The sequence below is a fragment of the Otolemur garnettii genome, unplaced genomic scaffold, assembly GCF_000181295.1.
Source record: "Otolemur garnettii isolate 467f Iridium unplaced genomic scaffold, OtoGar3 scaffold00011, whole genome shotgun sequence".
In the NCBI taxonomy this organism is placed as follows: domain Eukaryota; kingdom Metazoa; phylum Chordata; class Mammalia; order Primates; family Galagidae; genus Otolemur; species Otolemur garnettii.
The window spans coordinates 19871657-19895839 of record NW_003852406.1 but is presented as its reverse complement, the minus strand read 5'-3'; the positions used below and the strand labels follow the sequence as shown (position 1 = coordinate 19895839).

At 42.4% G+C, this 24183-nt stretch overlaps 1 protein-coding gene across 1 annotated transcript in view; it reads right to left on the bottom strand.

Moving 5' to 3' along the window:
• The window catches only part of IQCH (IQ motif containing H), a 171257-nt gene that overhangs the window by 25633 nt on the left and 121441 nt on the right, over positions 1-24183 (bottom strand). The window contains exon 12 of the mRNA XM_023510007.1: positions 6128-6298. Within this exon, the coding sequence (XP_023365775.1) occupies positions 6128-6298 (171 nt within the window). The remainder of the gene's footprint in view (positions 1-6127; positions 6299-24183) is intronic.

Genomic DNA, 24183 nt, shown 5'->3' with positions numbered 1-24183 from the left:
GACAGTCCACAGTCATCTTTCCAGAGAACTCCAGCAGCAGGTTGAGGGTCTGTCACTCAGATGAGGCCTTAGGGTTTCCCTTGTGCTGTCTAGTTCAATGCCAGACTCCCTGTTTTTCAACTCCTTGAGGACAGAATCTTTGTTAAATGTCTTTGTACCCCAGAAGTTTGGTGAAATTCCTGGCACATATTTAATACTAAACAAGTGTGTTATGATAATGCTAATAATGATGGACATACAAGATACACCTACTTTGTAAAAGACTTAACCAATTTCACAGTTTCTACAGGAAAAAACGGTTGCTCATGTTGTGTTGTCTTATATCCATCCTGTAGCATGGGTGACAGAACAGTCCAGAAGGAAGGGTTAGAGGAGCGTATCAAGACCCTGAAACAGGGTCTGGCTCACAGTGAACACTCAATAAATTTCAGCAATTATGACCACATAATATAGTTCTGCAAATAAAGTCAATTATTTAATATCAAAACTGAACCACCCAACCAATGAGACTTTTTATCGGAGAGTGACTTGAGGTCGGGCACGGTGGCTCACACCTGTAATCCTAGCACTCTGGGAGGCTGAGGCGTGTGGATTGCTTGAGCTCATGAGTTCAAGACCAGCCTGAGCAAAAGTGAGACCCCCCCATCTCTACTAAAAATAGAAAAACTGGGACAAGAGGATCGCTTGAGCCCAATAGTTGGAAGATGCTGTGAGCTATGACATCACGACATTCTACCCAGGGCGAGAGCTTGAGACTCTATCTCCAAAAATAAATAAATAAATAAATAAAAATAAAATAAACTGTGTGAGTATATTACGTACCTCAAAAAAAAAAGAAATGTATGATAAAATTTGATTTTGAGGACAAATTTTGCAAATACATATTTCATGCATATTTTTAGTGTATGAACTGTTTACTTCTAGAAAAACACAGTCAAGCTTTTCTACATGGTTCACAGTATAAGTGATATCATCTTTTTCATACTTTTTGTTATTTATCTGGAAATTGGTGCCATCTAGGAAACCCATACCATATCTGCTTATACTTCTTTCTTTCTTTCTGTCTTTCTTTCTTTCTTTCTTTCTTTTTGGCTTATAGTTCTTTAAATAGTCCACGCGTCCTCCATGACCATCCTGCCATTCAGCGCTTCTGAGTCTTGGCTGAGCGCAGAGCACATGAGAAGCCCATGGATAAAGGCAGTATGCCTGGAAACAGCCTCATCACATGGGGAAATGAATCCCCCTTTGGAAGAAGAGCTTTCTCTATGTCCTCACCAAAAGATTTCTTCAGGAATGAGCTCCAGCTCTACTCTGGAGCCAGATCATCAACTCTGAGCCAGTGAAAAGCAAGCTGGACAGCCCTGTGATTGAACACGCAGGTGGAGGTTAAATCCCGGCAGCACCACTTGCTTGCCTAGTGACCTTTAACAAGTTGCTTAACAGCTCTAAACCTCAGTCTTCTCTAAAAATGAACACAACAACATCAGTTGTTGTGGAAACCAACTGATGGCTACAGTAACATCTGATGAGGACCTTTTACAATATTAGGCAAATGCCTAATATGTTGGACTGTAAAAAGATTCATGTAAAGCTCTTAGTAAAGTAGCTGGGGTTTAGTAAAGGCTCCATGCATTTGCATGTTATTATCATATTAATACATGCATTATATTTATCTGGTGACCTACCTGTGCACTTTGATAAACTTGGAGCAATCTGCTACGCATTTTATTTTTTTTTTTGAGGTAGAGTCTCACTCTGTCACCCTGGTAACAGTGCAGTGGTGTTATCATAGCTCACTATAACCTCAAACTGCTGAGCTCAAGTGATCCTCCTGCCTCCACCTCCCAAGTAGCTGGGACTATAGGCATGTGCCTTGATGCCAGGTTAATTTTTCTATTTTTCGTAGAGATAAGGTGTCATTCTTGCTCAGGTTGCTCTTGAACTTCCGATCTAAAACCATCCTCCAGCCTTGGCCCCCCTATGGTGCTAGAATTGTAGGTGTGGGCCATGCACCTGGCCTGCTACTCATCCTCATGCCCTCTGTGTTTAACAGAGATCCTGGCAGAGAGTAAGTGTTGCGTGATCACCTGCTGAATTTACTTGTAGTTGGTTGTCGTGGAAACCAACTGATGGCTACAGTAATGGCTGATGAGGACCTTTTACAACAATATTACCTCTTTCTCAAAGATTCTGCAAGAAAAAGACCTTTTAAGGGAAGGTTGCAATACCAAGCGATGGGTCCTTCCTGTGTCCCCTTATGGGAGATATCCCTTTCTTCTGCCCTCCACAACACAGAAGGCTGCCTGGACAAGCCTTAGAACACTTTTCTATAGTCCCCCGCAAGACCAAATTCCTCAAGAGACCTTGGGGATTATTTTGCCCTCCCTTATTTTACAAATGAGAGTGATGACATCATAGAGATCAGAATTCAAGATTTCTCAGGACCACCCAGAACATTGCTCTTCCCTACAAATTACCACCGGCCACATCTGGCATGTGTGGGGATTTCAGAGGTTAGCCTTTTCCAGTAAAAAAGAAAAAATTAAAGACAAAAGATTACTGGTAGAAATCTAGTCTTATTAAACTACCTTTCTAAATCACAATCTAACAAGAATGCTTTGAGCCAAATAAAGGAAGCTTGAAATACTCCTTTTCACTGGAGAATATAATTTTATTTCAGCCACAATTTAAATTGATTTAGTTCTGAGCACCAGCACTTGAAGTGTGGAGCATATTCTATTTTCGCCATGATACTTGTTTTGACAGTGATGCATTTCAGTTGACATAGTTGAAATCCTTATGTAATAAATCTCTGCCTGAAAATTAATCATGTTTATAATATTCTGAGAATTAATAACACCCATTGCTCAAATCATTAACTTAAAAAAGGAGCTTCCAAAATCTGTTGTCGGCAGTAAGGGACCACAAATAAATGAATGTTTGATAAAATAATCCAAGTAGCAGTTTAACAAGCGTAAACTCGAATGTGGCTGCAATAACACAGAACTATTGTTTAAGGGTTGGCAGAGGCTGATGAGGTTCTTCTTTCAGTTAGGAAGCAGGCATCCACACGCATAATGAACTGCTCTCTGAATTATTAATGTGTTGCTTATTTAGCCTCATCTGTCTAGAAGATAATGTATCCTAACTCTAATGAGTGATTGGTTTTGTACATAATTACAGTAGCAGCAGTAGCGGGGAAATGTGCGCCTTCAAAGAAGGAGTTCTAAAAATAAAGTCATCACATAAACTCTGTTGTTGTTGCATTCTATCAAAATCAAACCCGAAGCATTTGAGAATTTATAATAAATTACAGGAGACAGAATCATTATTAACATCATAATTTAACACAAAAGGTTTTACTTAATCATTCATTACAGATCATGTTCTGTTAAAATGTGAATAAATGACTTGGGTTGTTTTAAGATGTTTGCAAAGATGGTCCCTTTCGGCCACTCACCAGCCGTGGTGTGGAGGGTCAAGAGAAAGAGAGAGAGAGAGAGGAAGAATGAAAAATGACAGAAAAGGGTAAGAATTTATGCCAGTTCTGATGGAATGTTAATTAGGAGTTAAAAAACTGTTAGGTGAGAGCTTTTCATTTCTAAAACAAGTGCATCTGGGGTTTCCCAGGCTCTGTTTATACCTGTAAGTTGTCATTTGTGGAAGTCGCTGGATCAGAAGATCAGTGACCTGGTCTAAATGGGTTTAAGTGACAATTTGCCACCTGTTTCTGATGGGAAACAGCTCTTCTGAGAGTCCAGAAGAGACTTTGCTTGTCCCTATACAGCACGGAGTTAAAGGGGCAGCCCCAACCTGGAGCATTTATAGGTATTAGTTCTGGGTGCTCTCTCATGATCACTGTGGTCTCAGCTGTGTGTTTTTCTTCAGTTTTCAAAGGTGGCTGTCAATTGACTGATCACAAACCTGACAGCGTCACAGCATGTTCACACTTGTTAAGGAGCTCAGAAATTCCAGTTTGCTCAGGAATTGTACTGTGTGTGCCTGTCTACATGCTTCCTTCTAAAAAACAGCCTGTCACATGTGTATATGAGCACGGGAGCGTGCACACACAGGCACTGGGCACCAGGGTGACAATGTCCATTTGTATCTTTCTGAAACCAAAAGCACTTTTCATTTTTCCCCACATCAGAAAACCCGCCCAGCTCCTCTGCAGTGATAGAAGAGGCATCTGCCTTATTGTAGCTCATCACGCCTCCCTTTTGTGTGTGTGTAGCAGTTTCTAGAAATGTGTAAGGCACTTGATCACAGAACTCCCGTGCTCTCTAGCCTATAGATGGGAACAAAACCCATAGCAACATGGGAAAATGGGAGAGTCCTTCCAATTCAGAGTGCATTTCTGCTTATAGCCTTCAGAAGTAACAGTCTTCAATGCATCAGGTTGCTTTTGGAAGTCTTGCGTTGAAACCATCTCAGTTTCCACCTCCCTTTTAGAAATGCCATGGAGTTAGGCTCACTAGCTAGCAGGGCTCAAGTCTGATTGCTGTCTCTCTTGCTGGCATGGAACTTAGGGCCCCATGTCTCAGGTCTCTTTGGTGAGGTGGAGTCAGACCTAGGAGATTCCCAGCAAGGTCCCAGAACCTAATTAAAAGAGGTCTATTCTCCCCAGTCCAACTCTGCTTCTGTTCCCAATAAGCTACTGGATCAAAAGGATGCCTTTGAGTAAGGGCCCTGCAACTACCTTACTAAACAGGTGGATGAGGAAAGGAGGAGGTAGGAGCACCCCAAGACATCAGGTTCTCCCTCTATGGTGACTGTAGAGGCCCTGGGCGGAGTAAAACAAAAGTTCTTTAATTCTTGAGGCATTTCCTGGACCAGTGGTTCTCAGCCTTCCTAATGCCGTGGCCTTTTAATACAGTTCCTGTGGGTCACAACCCGCAGGTTGAGAACCACTGTCCTGACCCCAAGGCCTTCAGCAGAGAGGCAGGAAACACTGCTCTGAAAAGGTATCTCTGGGATACCAGGGTGGGGTCCTACTGACCACTGGAGTTTCTCTTTCATGTGCACGACACATTCCAGTTTCAAGTAGAGGTTCATTTGCAAAACAGGTGTGAAGCCCAATATTGCAGGAGAAGGCGGAAGAAACCTCTAGCAACTGTTGGAGTAGCCGTGGTCAGAGAGCCCCCATGCGCTCTTCCAGGAGGGCCATCTGGTCCTCTTGACCTCTGCTGCCTCACCCCAGGACCAATTTAGCCAGTGCAACCAAGCACCCACTATCCCCACAGAGATCTGTGCTATGCAGGGTGCTGAAGTTGGCAAGCCTCTCGCAGCCGCAGGACCCTGGCCCCAGCCACCCCTCACAGGGCTAGTGAGAAGGGGGACTGTGACAGCAGGAAGCAAAGCGGCAGATCCCAGAGGCTCACAACTGTACTGCGAAGTTTGCGGGAGTCATTTCAAAATCACACATACAGGGGCAACATGCTCACACCACTTTTGCCCTCACCATCCTCACTGCAGTGTCTGCTTAGCCTGAGGGGAGAGGCCCGAGGCAGGGATCTCATGAAGACTATTATACACCTACTGTGAGGTGGTGAAGGCCGAAACTCAGGAGAGTGTTGTGGAGGGACAGAAGGGGTCAGCTTGAGGTGCTTTAGCAGCTAGACTGAATGTGAATTAGTGGCTGTCTACATGTGGGGCTCTGGGGGCATCTTTCCAGCCCCTGGCCTGATCCACAAGAGGAAGGACAGGAAGAGGAAAGGTGATGAAGGCAGTTTTGGATAGCTTGGCCCTGAGGGCCCCAAGCAGAGAAATTTTGTAGAATTTTGGATCTGGGCGTCTGAAGCTCAGTAAAAGAGATTGGGGCTAGGAAAAAAGGGGTTTTGTCAGAAATAGCTAGTAACTGAGCAGTGAGCAGAGATGGACTTGCCCAGGGAAATGAGAAGAGAGCCCCACGCTCTTTTGCACACCTGCACGTCGCTTTCTCTTTCTGGAACGCCCTTCCCCCTTTCCTCCCACCAATGCGTTCACATCCCAAAACACATTTCAGACAGGTTCAGTGACTTGTCTGAAGCTTTTTCTTTCTGTATTCAGAGAGGCTGGCAGTGAAAGCCCAGGAAATGGCAGGTGACTGCCGCTGAACACAAAGCAATCGGAAACGTCTGCTGCTTACCGGCAGTGACAGAGGCCTCACGTGGCTCGTTTTCTTCTTTTTCTTTGGAACAAAGAGGGGCACTTCGAGGGTGCCCAAACTGCAATCCAGATGGCCATTTGTCAGGTATAACATGAGTTGAGTCAGGGCCAGCTGGTCACTATAGAAGAGGTTAAGGCCCGTTGCCCACACCTGATTAAAATAGAAAGCAAAAGAGTGAGGGTGATACCAGCCAACAGCAGAAAAAGCACCACCTCCTCCAGCCAGCCCAAACCACCAGCCCAAGCAAAACCAGGAACATGTAGCTTAATGAAGTAGATGCTTTTGCTTCTGTTTCTACATCATTCAACTGAGGGACTGAGTCTTATTCCAATAGGAAGATTTAAGGTTCTTTTCTTTTTTTTGAAGATAGTCTCACTATGTTAGTAGAGTGCTGTGGCATCACAGCTCACAGCAACCTCCAACTCTTGGGCTTAAGTGATTCTCTTGCCTCAGCCTCCCAAGTAGCTGGGACTACAGGTGCCCGCCACAACGCCTGGCTATTTTTTGTTGTTGCAGTTGTCATTGCTGTTTAGCAGGCCCAGGCCGGGGGGCTCAAACCTGCCAGCTTTGGTGTATGCAGTCGGCACCCTACCCACTGAGCTACAGGTGCCGCCTGAGTTAAGGTTCCTGTGGAAAGTTATAGATACATGTGGGTAAGACGGCCTAACAGGCACGCCTAGTCCCAAAAAGCTTAAGTTGACTTTAGCTTTTCTGCCCATGGCCTGCCATTTCTAAGGTAGTGCAAGGTTTTCCTCTGAGAAGAATGAAACCAGACAGACGCTTCAAAGGGTGAGGAACTAAGGTGGAGCAGAAAGAGGGAAAATGTGAGTAAATATGAGAAAAGGGCAGCCCTGATTTGGGAAAAAATGGTGACTCCTAGTATGAAATTTAAGGGAAACTTATGGCTGGCCTGTATGTCTTAGCTCCTCCATCACTTCATAATGAGAGGGCAGGAGATATATATATATACATATATATATATATATATTTTTTTTTTTTTCTTTTTTGAGACAGAATTTCACTCTGTTGCCCTGGTTAGAGTGCCTGCCATGGTGTCATAGCACACAGCAACCTCAAACTCTTGGGCTCAAGCAATCCTCTGGCCTCAGCTTCCTGAGTAGCTGGGACTATAGGCACCCACCGCGAAGCCCAGCTAGTTTTTCTATTTTTTTTAGAGATGGGGTCTTGCTGTTCCTCGGGCTGGTCTTGAACTCCTGACCTCAGGCAATCCACCCACCTCACCCTCCTAGAGTGCTAGGATTATAGGCACAAACCACTGTGCCTGGCTCAGAATATTCTTATTTTACCACTCCACACATCACAGTATTCTCAACTGTTAACTGGTAACACCTTATCCTAGTTGTATTACAGGATTATTAGAAGAACACTATGATGCAACAAGAATAAAAATGCTATGAAAAATAGACATGTTAGTTATAAGTTAATGTCAACTACTGGTAATTGATTAATGACCATTAATTCCTTTGACAAATATTTGCTGAACATCTACACTGCACTAAACTGGCAGTGACAATAGCAAGTCACGTGCTACTCTTTCCCTCTTTTATGACAGATCAACTTTAATTACCCTTGTCATCCTCCAGGCCACACTGAATCCAGAAGCATCCCCAGAATCCCCCTCAGTTCAATCTTCAGAAATATCATTGTCTTAGACACTGGAGAGTCAGAGGTAAATAGGTGAAGGTCCTGCCACAGAGAAAGTGAAGGCCAAATACATACATGTCCCATAATGTAATATGTGATGTAGCATGCAATATCGATATGGACAAAACACTATTGAAGTAGAAAGACAGGATGGGCTGGGTCTGCCTGGTGAAGTCAGGGCTGTATCGTGAAGGGGATGTGTGAGCTTTTTTTTTTTTTTAAAGACAGAGTCTCAAGCTGTCACCCTGGGTAGAGTGCCATCACATTATAGCTCACAGCAACCTCCAACTCTTGGGCTTAAGTGATTCTCTTGCCTCAGCCTCCCAAGTAGCTGGGACTACAGGTGCCCACCACAATGCCTGGCTATTTTTTTTGTTGCAGTTGTCATTGTTGATTTTAGCTGGCCTGGGCCGGGTTTGAACCCACCAGCCTTGGTGTATGTGGTCGGCACCCTACCCACTGAGCTATGGGGGCCACCTGGGACATGTGAGCTTTAAATAAGTAATAAACCATCACTGGCTCCCATGTAGCAATGACCTATGGGGTCCTCGTGTGCCAGGAGCTTCACCAATATCTCAGATCTTTACAAGAACCTAAAAAATAACAGTTCCAAGTCACAGATGAAGAAACAGAGGTTCAAGGGAAATACCAGACCCACACAGCTAGGAAGTAGCTGTGCTGGAATTTCAGTCCTTTTCTTCCTGGCTCCAAAGAAGACTCTCTTATTATTCCCTGCTGGAGGAGAAGGCACTGCCAATCCTCACCCTGTACCAATTCTCCAGTTAAATTAGAAGCTAAAGTTGTGGAGCACCAGAACATGTTCTTGTTTAATATGCTCCATGCCATGGAAATGTCTTGTGGAGAAAACATGAAGTATTATATTCCTGGAGTATGCTGCAATTAGCAGTAATGCATTTTCACTGTAGGAAGTTGGAAACTAACACATTTTCCTGAAGACTTGATTAAACAGTGTTTCCTCTTAGAAGGCCTCCATGTGCCCCACACACCAACTCTGTGTGTTAAAATACATAACGCTTCTGCCCTAGAGTGGACTCTTCTCAAACAGCACTAGCACCGAGTGACTTGAGTAAGCATTGAATGTAAATGACATCATTATAAGGATATTAAGGGGTCAAACTGTCAAGGCCCCTTGCTAAACTGAAGCTAATTTCAGGAGTCATATTTGCACAGTAATGCTCTGTTATAATAGCAAATAAATCACATTTGCAACAATTCTTAAAAAACTAACTGCCAAGTATCTGCTGCGGTGGTAAACATCCTATTTGTCAACTTAAATATTTCCTGCTGTATGGCATAAAATGTAAATCAGATGGGGACAGCTATTTTCCCCTAAGACGACACGTGAACTTGCTGTTCTTGTGTATCAGGCATTTTGTTTTAGAGCTTCTATTTAGATGTTTGGGTGGCCTTGATCAATGGGAAACATAAAAAACATTATCAGTTTTTCACATAAATAATATTAATGCATGGTGGAAAGGATTTTAATAGGAAGACAGTATAGTGTAGGAGAAAGATCAAGAAGCATAGAGTTAAGAGAGCCTACAAGTAGCCCTCACAGCATGAACTTGGACGGGTTCTTTAACCTTTCTCAATATCAGTATCTTTAAGTGTAAATGGAGCAAATGGGTTTGAAAATAAAATAAGTACATATAAAATTGCCTTATAAATTATTAAGTTCAAAATAAATGCTACTTATGATTATAAAACATTTCCTTTAAGAGGAGTAGATTCTTAGGGGACATGCTAATTGTCTATGTTAGCTATTAGTCGGCCTCATTTCATAATTGTTATACTCATACCTAATCCTTGGGTTCAACACAATTCTGTCCACTAGGCAGTTAGGTTTGGGCAAGGTTGGTATTGTGCCCTATCTCCATTTTACCGATAAGGATACTGAGATCAAAAAGAGGATTCACGGTTTGCCTAAGATCACAGAGCATAGATCAGTCTTTTGAGAGCTGAAATACTTTTGCTTTGCCAGGCTGTCCTAACCCAGTTGGTTCACAAAGGAATCACAAAGGAAATAGGACAAATTTTCTTAAGCCTTTTCCTCAACAGCAGGCCTGCCTGATTTGCTCAGATAATTGTTCTGTTCTCCATCTGCTTTTCCCATTGAAGACACTGCCTGAGGCATGCTTGTTTTGTGTACAGAGGTTCCCGTCTTCCCCTCTAGACTGTCAGGCCTTTAGGGGAAGCTGCCAAGTCTTTGTCTTCCCAAAGCATCCAGTGTCTGGGGCAGGGGCTCAGCAGGGCACGTTTACAATCCCCATCTTTCATTGTGGACTCCTCTGCAACTTTTAGGGAACCAGATCCAGGTGAGTCTTGGGACTGGTTTCAGATTCAAACGTGGTAAATACTCAGTGAGCACTTCCTCTGTGCCAGCCAGACGCTTTCACACACCTCTCATTTAATCCTATTCTTGATTTGGCACTTCAGTATTAACTTTATAACCTAAGCTCTCTCAGCACTGGGTACCCTATCTCAACTTAGATGAGTGACAATGATGTCCTATTCATAATACAAAGGCACTGTGAGTGAGGATGGGGAGAAGTGGATGGATTTTTAATTGTGTGCATGGTGGCTTTAACATGACTGCTTATAATGACGTATAATGACTGGCTTGACAGGTTAATTGATTAGATTCGAGGGTTAGGGAAAAACATCACTGAAGGTTAGAGCAGGAAAGACCCTTAAAAATCACCTAGTATAATCAGTTTACTTTATAAATGGGGCAACTCTTGCATGAAAAGCTAAGTGGCCTGCCCTAGGTTGCAGAGCCAGGCATCACGACTGTGTGCTGGGAACCTAAGGAGTCTCAGCTCTCAGTCAGAGATCACTTGTTGCTAGTTGTTTGACTGAGTGAGAATATTCAAAGATCATTTTCTTAAAAATGGCTACACTGCTAGAGAATCAAGGCCTTAAGACCACAAGGGATACAGATATAATCATCTCAGCCATACTACTTGTATTATTGAAAAACCACAGCTGTACAACATTTTGGCATTGGTTAAAAAGATTACGACATCCAAATAGCAGGGTAGTCTGTGATATTATATTTGATAATTAGAGATTAATTGTTTGAGATGACTATTTGTGAATAACTTTTGATGACTTAGGAAGATGAACAACACAGCAGGAGGAGGAGAGAAAGTTATATAAGCAACATGACCCAAGCTTTGCAGAAATAATGTACTTGGAAAAGACTAGATGAGAATATAATAATCAGTGTTAATATTAGTAGAATTATAACTGCAATTATATACAGACTTTCGTGTCTAGTCTTGATCTGCATCATCTGATATGGTGGCCACCAGCCACAAGTGGCTATCAAGCATTTAAAATGCGGCTAGCTCAAAAATGCACACCAGAGCTTGAAGATGAGGATGTAAAAAGGAATCTAAAATATCTCATTCATAATATTTTATTCTGATTACATGCTAAAACGAAAATATTTTGGGTATGCTGGGTTAAATAAAAATCATCAAAATTATCTTAATCTATTTTTAACTTTAAAAAACGGGGCTTCGGCTCGGCGCCTATAGCTCAACCGGCTAAGGCGCCAGCCACGTACACCTAAGGTGGCAGGTTCGAATCCCCAGCCCAGACCCGCCAAACAACAATGACGGCTGCAACCAAAAAATAGCTGGGCGTTGTGGCGGGCGCCTGTGGTCCCAGCTACTTGGGAGGCAGAGGCAGGAGACTCGCTTGAGCCCAGGAGTTGGAGGTTGCTGTGAGCTGTAATGCCACGGCATTCTACCCTGGGGGACAGCTTGAGGCTCTGTCTCAAAAAAAAAAAAAACAAAAAAACAGGGCTTCTAGAAAATTACATATAATGCACGTGTCTTGTTTTTATGTCTTGAATTCTATTTCTATTGGATTGGTAGCAAAGAAGTCCCCTGCAACTTCAGCCAAGGGCAGGGCCAGTGCAGGGGGAGGGGAGAAAGGCTGCCAAGGTCCCAGCTCTCCACAGCCCTGACTGCTATTGCAGCTACAGCAGAGGCCTGGCCATGAGAGGACCAGTGGACGGGGAAGGGGTCAGGCAGAGGTGAGCTTGCCCAGAATTGCTCTGGTCCCAGGTTGCGCCACAGCTTTGGGATGACACTGTCACAATGTGCTTCTCTGTGGGGAGGGGGAGAGGGAGAGGGGACTAGACTCTAGAGCCCTTTTTGCCTGAGGTGTTCTCAGCAGATGGAGGCCGCCTGCTCACCCCTCTCTTTCTGGTGACAGGAGGGATGAATGGGTGGCAGAGCACACACACGTGGGCAGATGTGCTCTGGCCCTACGTTCTGTGGCCATTTACAAGTACAAATAAAGTTCTGCAGCTAGGAGTTTGGTCTCGCCGCTTGCCAACCTTCTCTTACGGTCCTCAGGGCAGGTATGGGGTGCAGAAACCAATTTACAGACCAAATAACATTCACTGAAGAATCAGAATTTCAGAACTTTAAGAATTCAGACATTTTTCAGACTCACCCAGAAATTTTTGGCATCTTCTAATCCTTTTCTCTTTGTAAGGAGAACCAGAGAGTCCGGAAAGGATAAACAACTTGCTAAGGTCTGAGACAAATATTTGTGACCCACAAGTGGACCTCTCTGGGCCACTTTCCTCAACTAACCCTTAGGGATAATAATCTGGGTGGACCTTTCCTCCAGAGGTATCTTTGAGGCTGAGAATTGTGAAGATTTACCTCATTGTGGAGAATGTTTTAAACGACAGTCCCTGTAAGACATGCAGCCCTGAGAATTCACCCCCAAAAGAGATGGCATCAGGCCTTCAGAGCCCATTGTGACACCCGACTCATCCTCCTCAGCAGCCTGTCTGGCTGAGAGATGTGTGAGTCTCTTCCCTGCCCACTTTCATGTCTTCATTCACAGCCCTGGTCTGATAGAAAATCTATCACTGGACCACCTGATTGTAGAGCAAGACTAAGCCCTCAGTCAGACCCAAGGGTCACCACAGCTATGGTTGAACTGTAGAAGTCAGGCCATCTGCCCAGCTCCTCTGGCTGCTGGGGAATACAGGCACGGGAAGACCAAGGTTCCTTCTGTCCTGGTTTGGCTAAGTATAGTGCCAAGGCTCATTTCCTGCTACAAGTGTGGGGGCCAGGAACTCACTGGAGGATGTTGAGCAGGGGGGTAACATGACCTGACTTACGTTACCCTGAGTACAGTGAGGGGAAGAGACCAGGAGGGGCCAGGATGGTGAGTCCTGGGAATCTAGTTAGGAAGACAGGGGGTAATCTGGGTGGATAGTGACGGGCCATCTGATAACAGTGGGGGCGGGGGAAGAGTTCAGAAATGGACCACAATGGGCTTATTGGAGGATTGGATGTGGGGTGTGAGAAAAAAAAGAGGGATCAGGAGTTGTTGAAGATGTCCGCTCTAAAGAAAATGGAAAGTTTCAGTTTATTGTTATTTTGCAGTTTTCTTTTCATATTTGGGAGCCACTAGTATTTATTTTCAGAATCCAAAAATTTTGAAGGCCTTTGAAAATTACAGAGGAATTTCTGCTACCCCTAGGAATGGTGGAATCCTGACCACAAACGCTAAGTGACAGGGCCCAGATTTACTGTTTCCCACATAAGGGAGACTGCTAGAGGAGTAGTTTGGAGGGTAAAATCAAGATTTCTGGTTTGGGTTTGTTACGTGTGAGATGTCTTTGTTGAATGATACTCTAGAGCAGTGTTTTTCAGCCTTTTTTAATCTCATGGCACACTTGAACCTCTAATTAAACTTCCACAGTTCACTTAAATTACATTGATAAAAAAACCAGCAAAAAAAAAGGAATATATTTATTGCACTTTGAACTTCTTTAGAAAATAATTTTATTAATGATCTTTAAAAATTTTCTTGGCACATCTAAAATCCTCTCTCAGCACACCAGCGTGCCACGGCACACAGGTTGAAAGTCACTGCTCTAGAGGATGGGTTGCAGTCTTAGACACCTTTTTTCCTTTCTTAGCTGTGAAATCAGGAAGGTATGTTTGGCTGGGCTGTAGGGATGGGACCAAATCAGTCCCTGGGAGGAAGGCATCTTTTTCTCTGCTCTCACTTTTGTGCTTGGGGCTCAAGGTTCTCCTTGGTTGGAGAGATGTGACATCTGTAGGACCTGAGGCCTTCTTTAGGGGACACCGGCGGAGGCAGGTCAGCCTGCTTCTCACCATGTTTAGACCAAGATGAAATAAGTTGAAAAGGAGAGGGGCAGCTTGGCAGGGGGAAAGAAGGGACAGCAGCTTGAGGGTAATGAGATTGGAGAGGACAGTGGCTGAGTGAGGTGGTGACTTCCTAGGAACAGAAAGCGCACTGGACCCAGAGTCCCAGGACCTCTCAGGGAGTGCTGGCCTTGCCACTGCTGTCTGAGAGGTCTTAACCAATTTATTTCTCCTGGCTGGGCTCTTTCCCTGTCTGTTAACACAGGCCTGATGGGATCTATCCCTGAGGCTGTTGTGCGGATTCACAACTACAGGAGACAGTGTGTGACATTATTGTTGTGGGGGCCTGGCAGACACAAATTTATTTTGGGCCCTGACTACTTCACCATCTGGTTGTGGGGAGCACAGTCAGAGCAAGTGTTAAGAACTCACCTGCTTCTCAGAGACGGGGAGCCCACGTTTACTTATTTTCAGCTGCTGTTTAAAAACATGGTCCAGAATCCTCAGCTAATATAAAGAGAACGTGCTTGCTTTGGCAGTTATTAAACAATATCTTTATTTTTTTACCATTTGGACCACTGAATTGCCAGACAGTATTGAGCTCTCCACTGCAGTAGACAACAGATATGATACTTAATTTTAAAGGAGTTGGTATGCTGCACTGTAAGAATTTTTAATTAGTAAATTATTAACGTGATTTTGAAATTGGTAAGAATTGTTCGTATTGTATTAAAATTAAAAAATCAACAGGCAGAGGGGATGGCAGCCTCTGGGCATGTTGCCACCTAGTGGTGGCTTCTGGGGTAGCCCAGTCTCTTGGCGAACTGGAGGAGGAGAGAAGGTGTGGCTGGACAGGGCAGGTACATTCACCCCGGTTGGCCGTTGAGAGGTTGAGACTCTTGGTTTTCATCTTAGAGGCATTCTCCTTGGTTTCTATTAATCCTATTTATCCCTTTGGGCATGACTTTAATTATAGCTTCATGAGGTTATCTTTCAGCAACTACAACTACCATTCTCTGTACCCCTGTCTTGGACGCTGCCTTCTATTGGGTCTTTGCAGTTGATAGGGTCAGAGGCTGCAGACAATGTGGGCTCTGTCATGTAGCATTTGGGGCTAGGATTCCACCATGCCTAGGGCCTCCATAATTTTCCAAGGCCTTCAGAATTTTTGGATTCTGTAAGTAAATATTACTGGCTCCCAAACACAAAAAGAAAATTGCAGAATAACAATAAACTGGAAAAAAAATTAACAAACATGGACCATGTCAGTCAAGTGCAACACAATACTTATACAAGTATGTATAAAGTACATTTGTGAGGATGCATTTTAGTTTATTTCATATGATACAGGATAGGTGGAATCTCTAAAACTAAACATACTCAGGGCCCAGAAGTGATCTGAGATAGCCCTATCCTGGCAGACTTAGAACGACTTCCACCATTCTCATCTCTTTATTTTACGACTGGGACTCTGAGAGGTGAAATGACTTGCTCAGGTCCCACAGTCAGGGGAAGAAGTGGGATCAGAGCCCCGTTTCTGACTCCCAGGCCTGTTCTTTCTAAGATGCCTAAATACTAGCACAGACAGACCTCACAGTCCCAGAAGCTTCTCTGTGACTTTGGAAATTCTTTCAGTATGTGTAGAAACTATATTCAAAATTAAAAGGGAAAATTTTGTAATTTAAACCTTCATCATCAGGAGCTGTATTTACATCTTCACCTTTGTAAAAAAAAAAATTACAAATCTTTTAACATACTATTGCCTCCTCTCCTTTCTTTTCCAAGACTCTTCTGCTACCTCTATAAATTTATGATCCTCCTTCTATTGCTTTTCTGACTGACAGTCCAGTTGTTACTCTTATTATATATGTATATAATTTTTTTTGAGACAGGTTCTTACTCTGTTGCCCAGACTGAATGAAGCATAGTAGTTGAATCATAGCTCACAGAAACTTCAAACTCCTAGGCTCAAGCAATCCTCCTGCCTCAGCTTCCCAGGTGGCTGGGACCACAGGCATGCACCATCATGCTCTGCTAGGCTTTATGTAGGGTTGGGATCTTACTGTTGTCTAGGCTGGTCTTGAACTCCTGGCCTCAGGTGGTTCTCCTGCCTCTGCCTCCCAAAATGCTGGGATTATAGGAGTGATCCACTGTGCCTGGCTCTATTATTTATATTCTTAAGGAAAGAAATTAAATACTCATTTCTTTTTAAGTATTTTCTTCCTTTTTTTTTAATTGAATGGTAACTATGTACATTAATGCACTTCTGGGGTACAGTGTGGGGTTTTCACACACAATCTGAAACACTTCCATCAAACTGGTTAACATAGCCTTCATGTCATTTTCTTAGTTATTATTTTCTTGCTTTTTATTATGAATTTTTGAAGACACTTTCTTATTTTGACATTAAATGCTAATAAACAAGAAAGCTCAATTTTTATAACCTATTACAGGTTTCTAGGACTAGTAATTGTATATGCTTTTTCCATGGTGACTCAATATAGTAATCCCATACTGTATATAGTTATATTCCTTCTTTGATTTTCATCCTGTAAGTGTCAGGGCTGGTGAATGATTTGGTTAGTTGAGAAGTGTTCCCTTAATGTTACTACAAATGATCTCCAGAAGGCTTCTGTGTGGATTTTTAAAGAGGAAGAGCTTTTGCTTTGTAGTTCCTGTTGGAGAGGATTTCTGTGCCCAGTCCTTGTGGACGTGGGGGACCAGCATGTAAAGCGAGGTCCCCGCTTGGTAAGGATGAGCACACAGCACTGGCCTTGATCAATGCAGTGAGTTGGCCACAGTGAGTTTGCTTTTCCTTCCCAGTTTTCTCGACACTTCCAGCACAGCAGATTTTTTTTTTTCCACAAAGAAATGCAGAATATGTAGGCAAGAACCATGGAATGTCAGAGCTATGGCCTTGGAGTTGGTCTAGTCCAGCCCCGTCAAACCCTAGTATGAGGATCCACGAGAAGAAGAGGCAGAATGTAGACTGGAGCTTAGAGCTCTTGATTTCAAATCCAAGGCAGGGGGGTTTACATTTGGGAAGTTCCCAGAGAGGAGAGTGAGATTGAGAACAGGGACCTTCCTTTTTTGAATCTGTGTCCTGCCTTGCACTCCCAACAAAAGTAATGCCCAGTCAACCTTTGTTATGTGATTCAGTCAAATAACAAGCAGCTAAAAAATCTTGCAAAACACAGAGATACCACTTCACATAAAAAGGCAATAACAAGTGTTGGCAAAGATACGGAGGAAATTGGGGCCCTCATACATTGTGAAGTGGTGCAGCCACTTTGGAAAACAGTTTGCAGTTCCTCAAAAAGTTAAGCTTTAAGTTAACATGTGACTCATCACTTCTACTCTTAGGTATATAATCAAGAGAAATGAAAACACATGTTCACACAAAAACTTGTATACGAATGTTCATAGCAACATTATTCATGACAGTCAAAACGGGAAAGCAACCCTTTGATGAACAGATAAACACAATGTGGTATAGTCATGTAGCAAGGCACCAATGAGCCCTAAAAAGGAACGAAGTGCTGATACACGCTACAACGTGGCTGAACCCTGGAAACATTACGTCAACCAAAGAGACAAGTCACCAAAGACCGATTCCATTTATGTGAACGTCTAGAATAGGGAAATCACAGAAGCAGAAAGTGGTTTCCAGTGGCTGAGAGGAAGGAGGTTTAGGAGTCACTTCTATTGGGTACAGTGTTACTTTTGGCTGGGGGTGAGGAAAAGGTAAAATTAGATAATGATGATGGCTGTATAACTCTGTAAATATACTAAAAAGCACTGAAATGTACATTTTATTTATTTCAACAGAATCTTAGTCACTGTGGGTAGAGTGCTGTGGTGTCATAGCTCACAGCAACCTGAATCTCTTAGACTCAAGCGATCCTCTTGCCTCAGCTTCTTAAGTGCCTGGTTAGGTTTTCTATTTTTAGCAGGGACAGGGGTCTCAATTTTCCTGGGCTGGTCTTGAACTCCTGAGCTCAGACGATGCACCTGTCTTGGCCTCCCTGAGTGCTAGGATTATAGGTATGAGCCACCACTCCCTGTTACTGAAATGTATACATTTAAAGGGTGCGTTTTATGGGTGTGCGGTTATCTGAATAAAGCTGTTACACACAGGCATGCACACACACACGCGCACAACCCACTCTCCAGACCCAATGTGGAATGGACACCTTAACAGTTTATATGGCTACTTATTTGCTTGTTCTTACAGGAGTTAAATTTCATATCCAAGCACAAGGATAATGAAATACATTTACCATGCAAAATATTATATAATTAAATAACATATAGTGGTAACAATGCAGTGTAGGTTTCCTGGGAAGCAGACTCTGTGATAGAAATATACAGTCGGGAAGTGTATTTACTGGGCAGTGCTGTCTAGGGGAGGACCACTGAGAGTGGAAGAATAAAGCAGGATAGACAGAGCAAGAAGCTGAACTCTATCAAAGACCCGACAAATATCTCAGTTGATCCTTTGAGGAACCTCTGAAGTTGGGAAAGCCCCTCAAAGATGTCTGAATTGGGCTCGGCACCTGTGGCTCAAGCAGCTAAGGCGCCAGCCACATACACCTAAGGTGGCGGGTTCGAATGTAGCCCAGGCCCGCCAAATAACAATGATGGCTGCAACCAAAAAATAGCCGGGTGTTGTGGCGGGCGCCTGTGGTCCCAGCTACTTGGGAGGCGGAGGCAGGAGACTCGCTTGAGCCCAGGAATTGGAGGTTGCTGTGAGCTGTAATGCCACGGCACTCTACCCAGGGAGATAGCTTGAGGCTCTGTCTCACAAAAAAAAAAAAATGTCTGAATTGAGGCAATGGCCAGTCTTTGGGTATCTGCTGCCCCACAAACATAAATCTTGAATGAGACGACTCTCTTTAGCTGGGTGCAATTTCCAGAGAAGAATTCAGCAGAGAGCAGCCAACTACCAATAGTCCCGATAGCTGAAGGAAGGGGTGCTTCAGTGCCAGAAGGGTAGGGGGATTTGTGAGAATATGGGAAGCACATCATAGCATCGACTACAGATGACCAAAAAGAACAATATGCATTTCGTAATTTACAGCAAAGTTCTGCCTCAACCCCAGATATAATTGAATTTAAAATTATGAAAAGGTAAAATTCTAGCAAGAAAACAAAGAAACCACCTGAAATGCCGGCTACTGGAATTATGGAAACTTTGATAGTAAGAGAGAAGAAACAACCCCCCTCCCCCAAAGGCCTCTAAATAGTGGGGAGAATTATTTCCAGAAATAGTCATTTTTTTTCCCAAAGTCTCAAAAAATAGACAACTAATATTTATAAATAAAAATAAAAGATCATGCCAAATCCTATAGACAATAGAAAAAGAAGAAATACTTCAAATTCTTTCTACATCATCTGAATATACCTGATATTAAAATTGGAAAAAATATACTATTATAAAGGGAAATTATAAACATATTTCACTTATAAATGAGGATGCAATATCCTAAACAATATATTAACAAGTTGAATTAAAAATTATCGTTCAAATAATGTACTTTGGTCAAAATTAAATCCAACTGATGTGAGAATTAGCTATTAGCTGCTATTTTTTTTTCTTTTCCTTTGCCCCACCCCCACTCTCCTTCTCTGTCTGCTCTCCCCCTCCCCCACCCACTGCTGTGTTATTAATTGTCCTCATATCAAAGTTGAATACACAGGATTCATGCTTCTCCATTCCTGTGATGCCTCACTAAGAATAATGTGTTCCACCTCCATCCAGGTTAGTACAAATGCTGCAAAATCTCTATTTTTTAAAATGCCTGAATAGTATTCCATGGTATATATATACCACAGCTTGCCAATTCATTCCTGGGTTGAGGGGCATTAGGCTGTTTCCACATTTTGACGATTGTAAATTGAGCTGTGATAAACAGTCTAGTACAAGTGTCTTTATAATAAAGTGTCTTTATAATAAAAGATTTTTTTTCCTTCTGGATAGATGCCCAGTAATGGGATTGCAGGATCAAACAGGAGGTCTAGGTTGAGTTCTTTGAGGTTTCTCCATACTTCCTTCCAAAAAGGTTGTATTAGTTTGCAGTTCCACCAGCAGTGTAAAAGTGTTCCTTTCTCTCCACATCCGCGCCAGTATCTGCAGTTTTGCGATTTTGTGATATGGGCCATTCTTGCTGGGGTTAGATGATATCTCAGGGTGGTTTTGATTTGCATTTCTCTAATAATTAAGGATGATGAGCATTTTTTCATATGTTTGCTAGCCATTTGTCTGTCTTCTTTAGAGAAGACATTCATCTCTATTCATCTCTCTTGCTTGTTGATGTATGGGATTGTTGGCTTTTTTCATGTGGATTAACTTCTCTATAGATCCTAGCTTTTGTCTGACTCAAAATATGCAAATATCCTTTCCCATTGGGTAGGTTGTCTATTTGCTTTGGATGGTGTCTCTTTAGCTATACAGAAACTTTTCAGTTTAATTAAATCCCATTAGTTTATTTTTGCTGTTGCAATTTCCATGGCAGTCTTCTTCATAAAGTCTTTCTGCAGGCCGATAATCTTCAAGTGTTTTTCCTATGCTTCCTTTGAGGATTTTTATCATTTCATGTCTTAAATTTAAGTCCTTTATCCACCTTGAATCAATTTTTGTGAGTGGGGAAAGATGCAGGTCCAGTTTCACTCTTTTACATGTGGATATCCAGTTTCCCAGCACTGTTTATTGAGTAGGGGGTCTTTTCCCCAGTGTACATTCTTATTTGGTTTATTGAAGATTAGGTGGTTGTAAGTTGCTGGTTTCATTTCCTGGTTTTCTGTCCGATTCTAAATGTCTATGTCTCTATTTTTGTGCCAGTACCATGCTGTCTTGACCACTATGGTCTTGTAGTACAGCCTAAAATCTAATATGGTGATGCCCCCAGCTTTGTTTTTATTACTAAGAACTGCTTTAGCTATATGGTGTCTTTTCTGGTTCCATACAAAATGCAAAATCATTTTTTCCAAGTCTTGAAAATAGGATGTTGATATTTTAATAGAGATGGCATTGAATCAGTACATTGCTCTAGGAAGTATAGACATTTTAACAATGTTGATTCTTCCCCGCCATGAGCATGGTACGTTCTTCCATTTGTTAAAGTCCTCTGCTATTTCCTTTTGTAGAATTTCATAATTTTCTTTATAGAGGTCCTTCACCTCTTTTGTTAGGTATATTTCTAGGTATTTCATTTTTCTTTGGGGCTATGGTGAAGGGAGTTGTGTCCTTAGCCTCTCATCTTGGCTGTTACTGGCATATACAAAGGCAACTGACTTGTGGACATTGATTTTATATCCTGAGACATTACCATATTTTTTGATGACTTCTAGGACTCTTGTGGTTGAGTCTTTGGGGTTCTCTAAGTATAAGATCATATCGTCAGCAAAGAGGGAGAGTTTTACCTCCTCTGCTCCCATTTGGATGCCCTTTATTCTCTTGTCTCTAATTGTATTGGCTAGAACTTCCAGCACTATGTTGAATAGTAATGGTGACAGAGGACAACCTTGTCTGGTTCCAGTTGTAAGTGGAAAAGCTTTACGTTTAACTCCATTCAGTAAAATATTAGCTGTGGGTTTGTAATAGATAGCTTCAATCATTTTAAGAACTGTGCCACCTATGCCTAAACTCTTAAGTGTTCTAATCAGAAAAAGATGCTAGATTTTATCAAATGCTTTTTCTGCATCTATTGAGAGGATCATATAGGCTTTGTTTTTGCTTCTGTTGATATGGTGAATAACGTTTATGGATTTATGTATATTAAACCAGCCTTGCACTCTGGGGTGAAACCTACTTGATCATGATGTATGACTTTTTTGATGATAAGCTGTAATCTATTGGCTAGGATTTTGTTGAGAATTTTTGCATCTATATTCATTAGTGAAATTGGTCTGAAGTTCTCCTCTTTAGTTGAGTCTTTTCCTGGTTTTGGTATCAGGGTGATGTTTGCTTCCTAAAATGTGTTGGGGAAAGTTCCTTCTTCCTCAATATTTTGGAATAATTTCTGCAATATAGGAATAAGTTCTTCTTTGAAGGTCTGATAGAATTCTAGTGTGAAGCCATCCAGATCAGGACTTTTTCTTGTTGGGAGATTTTCTATTGTTTCTTTGATCTCAGTGCTTGAAATTGGTCTGTTCAGGAGATCTATTTCATCTAGGCTAAGTCTAGGGTGTGATTCCAAATATTGATCCTTTTCCTTCACATTGTCCAATTTCTGGGCATAGAGTTTCTGGTAGTATTCAGAGATAATCTCTTGTATCTCTGTGGCATCAGTTGTTATTTCCCCTTTATCATTTCTGATTGAGGTTACTAGAGATTTTACTTTTCTATTTCTAGTTAGTCTGGTCAAAGGTTTATCTATTTTATTTATTTTTTCAAAAAACCAACTCCTTGTTTCATTAATTTTCTGAATGATTCTTTTGTTTTCAATTTCATTAATCTCAGATTTAATTTTGGTTATTTCTTTTCTTCTGCTGGGTTTAGACTTAGGTTGTTCTTCTTTTTCCAGTTCCATAAGTTGGCTTGTGAGTTTGTGATGCGCTCTTTTTCTGTTTTTCGAATGTAGACTTCTAAAAGGATAAATTTTCCTCTCAGGACTGCTTTTGCTGTATCCCACAGGTTTGGTACCTTGTGTCTTCATTATTATTATACTCAAGGAAGTTAATGACTTCCTTTTTTATTTCTTCCTGAACCCAACTGTCATTCAGCATAAGGCTGTTTAACTTCCTTGCCTTTGTGTGGGGTTGAACATTTTTGTTGGAGTTGAGTTCTACTGTTAGTGCCTTGTGGTCTGAGAAGATGCAAGGTAAAATTTCAATTCTTTTAATTCTGTTGAGGTTTGTTTTGTGTCCTAGGATATGATCAATTTTGGAGAATGTTCCATGGGACAATGAGAAGAATGTATAGTCTTTATCTTCGGGATAGAGTGTTCTATATATGTCTATCAAGCACAATTGTTCTAGGGTCTCATTTAAATCTCTTATATCTTTGTTTAATTTCTGTTTAGAGGATCTATCCAGCTCTGAGAGAGGAGTGCTGAAGTCCCCTGTTATCATGGTGTTACAGGATATCATATTGCTCAGACTAAGTAAGGTCTGCTTCAAGAATCTGCGAGCATTTAAATTGGGTGCATAAATATTTAGAATTGAAATGTCTTCTTGTTGTATTTTTCCCCTTGACCAATTTGAAGTGGCAACCAGGTACAGTGAGATTGGGGAGAGAAAGCTTTAGGCATCACTGGCTGGTGGGATCTGCCCAGAAACGTCCCTTTGGTGACACAGGGAGTTAGCATGAGACTTCTGGACCCCACAAGGAGGACAAAAGCAGTGGAGAACTGGCAAGTGGTAGGTGCATTTGTTCGGTTGGAGGCTGCCCACAGCTATAACCATAGCAACAGCGAGACTGCAAGCAGGAAAAGTCTTACCTCTGGGCTGTTTTGGTTTTATTGGACTTGGGCACTCAACTGAACTGCCTTGGGAGATCTTGGGCAAGTGTGCAGATGACTCTGGGCATGTCTGGGGCCCCAGACTGAGCCAGTGAACCAGAAAGGAGCTAATATTGTTCAGTTGTGGGCTGCCTGCACAGCCACTGTGGGGGAGCTGCCCCTGTGGGTCACAGCACGGGGATTGGCCAGGAGACCTTGGGTGAGTAATCTAGTGACTGAGCTGCCCAAAAGCAGGAACTGAGTTGCTGGGGAACAGCGGAGATCTAAATGTTTGGCAGATTGGTGATCTGCCAAATGTTTGGCAGTTTGCCTTGACCCTTAGGGGCATAGAGAGAGATTGGTTTTGGTGCACTGGATAAGTGGGCAGCCACATCAGGAGAGATTCCAGTGATAAGTGCTTTCCTTGTAAAGTTTCTGCTTAGCCCAGGTTCACAGTTTGGAGTATCTTTTAAGTGGGCTGAGGAGACATTTGGGCTTCCAAGCCTGCAGGGTCTGAGAAATCAGCAGAGGCCTCCAGTCTCCATCTCGTACAGCTGTATCAGCATTGAGATGATGTAATGAGGTAATCTCATACCTCACATGTTAATCACATCTCATACCTTAGAAGATCACCTGTTACCCAGACAACATTCAGAAAGATATATATACTGTTTTGGTTTTTTGGTTTTGGGGTTTTTATTTTTTGGGTTCTTTTTTCTTTTTTTTTTTTTAGACAGAGCCTCAAGCTGTTGCCCTGGGT